The 4,186-nt window shown below is 38.1% G+C and overlaps 1 protein-coding gene across 1 annotated transcript; it reads left to right on the top strand.

The window, feature by feature from the left end:
• The first annotated feature begins 2,097 nt into the window (after positions 1-2,097).
• On the top strand, positions 2,098-3,530 carry LOC137724976 (pentatricopeptide repeat-containing protein At2g15980-like). Its single transcript, XM_068463602.1, has 2 exons — positions 2,098-2,377; positions 3,241-3,530. The coding sequence occupies exons 1-2, from the start codon at positions 2,098-2,100 to the stop codon at positions 3,528-3,530; spliced, it is 570 nt and encodes a 189-aa protein (XP_068319703.1).
• Positions 3,531-4,186: the final 656 nt, after the last annotated feature.

Below are 4,186 nucleotides of genomic sequence, written 5' to 3'. Positions count from 1 at the left end.
TATAAATCCAGATTGTGAGAATGTTGTTGTCTTGTGGGATTAGCCCCAGATTGAGCACCTGCAATGCTTTGATTCAAGTTCTTTCGCAGCGTTGAGGTGTGTATGCTGGTTACAAGGTTAATAGATAAATTTTTGGATTGGATTGTGATGTTTTAGAGAAAAATGTGAAAAGAGTTGCTAGTATTAGTCCTAGTGTGCAAACTTTCAATGCCTTGATGTTAGGGTTTTATCAAGATGGTGTGATGGAGAAGGTGAAGGAGATTTGGTATACAATGACAGGTTTGAATTGTTGTCCTAATGGTCATAGCTATAGTATTTTGATCTACTTATTGTGAGGAAGATAGAATAAGTGTAGCAAAGAAGTTGTGCGAAGAAATAAGAGCTAAAAGTATGGTGTTGCTTATAACACTATGATTGGCGGGTTTTGCAAAATCAGAGAGATTGAAATGTTTGTAAAGTTTTTCAAAGAAACGGGATTGAGTGGAATAGAGAGTACTTGTGTTGTTTATGAGCATCATATTACTAGGTACTCTAAAATAGGAAATACTGATTCTGCTATGCTCTTGTACAAGGACATGCTTAGGAAAGATTTCAAGACCAAGGGGTCAACAATGGATATGTTGATTCAGGGGCTTTGTGATGAGAGTAGGGTTTTAGAAGCTTTGAATGTTATGAGTGTTGGAATTTTAGGTAAATTACACTTTACCATATCAGGTCTGAGGTCTATTGCAACCTCATACAACATCTTCAAAAAATTTCACTTTCATACATTACGTACTATTTTATTTCAATATAATACCTCTGTTACATTTTCCATTCATTGGTCTGTTAAGAGTTGACGTGGCAGTAGTAGACCCTATTACACGTCAGCCCACTGCCTCCAAAACCTGGACACGTATAACCCCCACCCCTTCTTCTTCCACATGACCACAGGGCCTTCATCTCCTCCAATCTCCATAACCACCAGAACACCACCCCTCCCAATCCCTAAACCCTCATTCTCTCATTCTCCCAATTCTTCTAATTCCTCTTCTTCCCCAAATTTCCGTAAAAAATCTCTCTGTTTTCGCTCTCAATCAGAAAAAAAAAACCCTAGAAATTTAATGGATATCAAAATTTTATTTCCCAAAATTCAAAGGGTGAGGACAGGGGAGTCGACGGAGCAGTTGAGGAGGGCGAAGATGGTGTCGGAGGTGGGCGGGATAATCTCGGACTAGATTGGGGTCATGAGGAAGTCATTTTAGACCACACCGCCATTTGTTGTCAAACCGCCGCACTGCATTAAAACTGATCTATCCAACCCTTACCATTGTAAACCATCCTGGTGGTCGAACCCGCCGCTGCAACTTAAAGATTGAACCCATTGCTTCCCTCTGCACCCACCATCGAAACTCGCGCGATCTGCTTTTTCCCTCTGCTCCCACCCCTTCCACATGATGTAAACCTTCCCCTTCCCTCTGTTCGCTCCGATCTTGAGGAGCTTCCCTGTTAAATGGCTATGCAACTGATTGTGCCATAGTGACATCGTCGGAGCTAACGGTGGCTTCCTCATCATACCAATCTCCTCTCCATACGTCATTTTCAGCTCTGAAACTTTTTCCTCCTTTCAAAGCTCACCTCCATTTTTTTGTCTTATTTTACCACTTTGGGAGGCCTTTCTTTTCCCTAATTTTAAGTTAATATGACAGTCTGGGTTTGTTGGGGTTTGGGTGGGGTGGGGGGTTGCGGGGGAGGTAAGGGGGTTGCGGGGGTGGGGTGGGTTTTTTGGATGGGAGGGAGGTGAAGAGAATGGAGGAGAGAGAGAAGGTGGGTCAGGAAGATGGGTTTTAGGTTTTTTATTTATTTATTTATTGCCATGTGGCACAAATTTGGTAGTCACGTCAGCATAAATATGAATCTCATATTTACTACGTTATCACTTAATGGTTTACTTAACAGATTTTCTAACGGATATATGAAATTAAAATAAAATGATAAGTAAATATATGAAATTAAAATATTTTTAAAATGTTGTAAGAAGTTGTAATCAACCCCAAACCTGAGGGGGGGGTAAAAAGTGTGGTGCCTGATGGTGTAGCAGAGGAGTTGTGTGAAGAAATGAGAGCTAAAATTGTGGTGCCTGATGGTGTTGCTTATAACACTATGATTGGCGGGTTTTGCAAAATCAGAGAGATTGAAATGGCTATAAAGTTTTTTAAAGAAATGGGATTGAGTGGAATAAAGAGTACTTGTGTTGCTTATGAGCATCATATTACTGGGTACTGTAAAATAGGAAATCTTGATTCTGCTATGCTCTTGTACAAGGACATGCTTAGGAAAGATATCAAGCCCAAGGGGTCAACAATGGATGTGTTGATTCTGGTGCTTTGTGATGAGAGTAGGGTTTTAGAAGCTTTAAATGTTATGAGTGTTGGAGTTTTTGATTGAGTATTTCAAAATTCAAATTTGTACTATGTGATAAGTGTCTATTTTATTGCATTGAAAAGTCTATTTTATTGTATATAAATTTTAAGCTGTTTCTCCCTATAGAATTATATTCTTGAAATCATTGTGTGGTGGTTTCTTTATTTTATAATAGAAAATGTTTTCTACATTCAATCAGCTATTTATATGTGTAATATTTAGTATGCAAATGTAAGCCATTAGCTAATTCTTTATTACATAATAAAGAGTTGAAAATCGATTTTATAGCCGTTATCTCATTTACATTCAATTATTATGAAAATTGTTAATGCAATATTCTTTGATACCCTAATGTTTTATTTGAGCTCTTTTATATAGCTTCCTTTGTTCCAACCTTGGGTGTAATCTTTTTCTTTTCTAAAAAGCCCACGTAGTTAATTGAAAAGAATCCTACCATCCTCTTATCTCCTAATCTCTTGTATTCTGTCAAATGCTATTATAATTTACACCTCTTATATGCCAAAGGAAATAATAGAGTTGTTCACTCGATCTAAGTATTGCGAGTGTACGCTTACAAGGATCATAGGTTGTTGTATCCTAGAGGGTAGGACGCCATAACTTACTACACCGAGACATTGTCTCTAAGGGGCACAATCTACCCTTAAAGACAGTAAACTTACACGACTCAACCTAAAATCTTAATCTAATCAAAGACCGAATAAGAGCGTTCTTTACCTACCAAAGATAAGTATTTTATCTTATTTTGTTTATCTTATGTAATTAATTGTGGAAATGAAAATTATCATACTAAGATTTATTTTATGTGATTTGTTATAGGAGAAGTACCGTCCGGAACGCCAATATTTCCAACAATGAGAGGTGCAACAGTGGATTATTGTTTTTGTCCGACTGAGAAGAGTTATGAGAATCTGATAAGAGGGTTGCGTGCAGAGGAGAAGTTGGAAGAAACGCTTAAGCTTCAGGCTGAGATGTTGGGAAAAAAGGGTGTAAACCGAATTCTGAGGTCTATAATGAGTCCTTATATGAAACAGGGGAACAAGGAAGTAGCTGAAAGGTTGAAGATAGAAATGTTGGATACTCAAATGTATGGGAATGGGAGTAGATGATTTGCTGCACCTTTTAACAAACTTGAAGTTTTTTCCTTTAGATGCAGGCTGGACAACATGCAGGCTTGTAGTGAATCTTCATGTGGATGATGGACCAATAGAAAAGGATTTCAATGATCAAAATACCAGATTGTGGATAAAGTTAATAACAACATTGCACGAGAGGTTATGAGTCTTGCCTTGAATTGTCATTGATACTCTCCCTTGAAGAGCTTGCTGCGGAAGGGCTCTGCCTATTGTCAAGAACCTATGGATGACTGCATTTATTCCAAAACGTGCTTATTCTGAGATGGCTTTGTAGCCTGATAGAGGGATATTCGGAAGCATTGAAAACGAGAACAAGGTCCTGGTAAATCCTCTCGAAGATATTACAAAGAAAGAGTTCTTGAAGTTAAGTCTAGATAGCAGACAGTGTTTCCATATATACTAGAGAGCTTAAAGTAATAAGGACAGCCAAGGCAGGCCGGTCTTGCAAAGGTAGCTGAACAACATAATCGCTTTATGCAGCCAGCATACCATCTTATATTCTGACTCGGTTGAATTCCGAGAGCTCTAACTCTACTGCTCATGAGCAGAGAAGATGGGTTAAACTTTTGGTGTGTGTAATGTGTAAAATTTATGTATATGTGTAATTTATTATTCGAAGCAATACAAGC

The sequence above is a fragment of the Pyrus communis genome, chromosome 2 (assembly GCF_963583255.1).
Source record: "Pyrus communis chromosome 2, drPyrComm1.1, whole genome shotgun sequence".
In the NCBI taxonomy this organism is placed as follows: domain Eukaryota; kingdom Viridiplantae; phylum Streptophyta; class Magnoliopsida; order Rosales; family Rosaceae; genus Pyrus; species Pyrus communis.
Note: the sequence above shows the minus strand (reverse complement) of the source record. Positions and strands in the feature narration are given on the sequence as shown.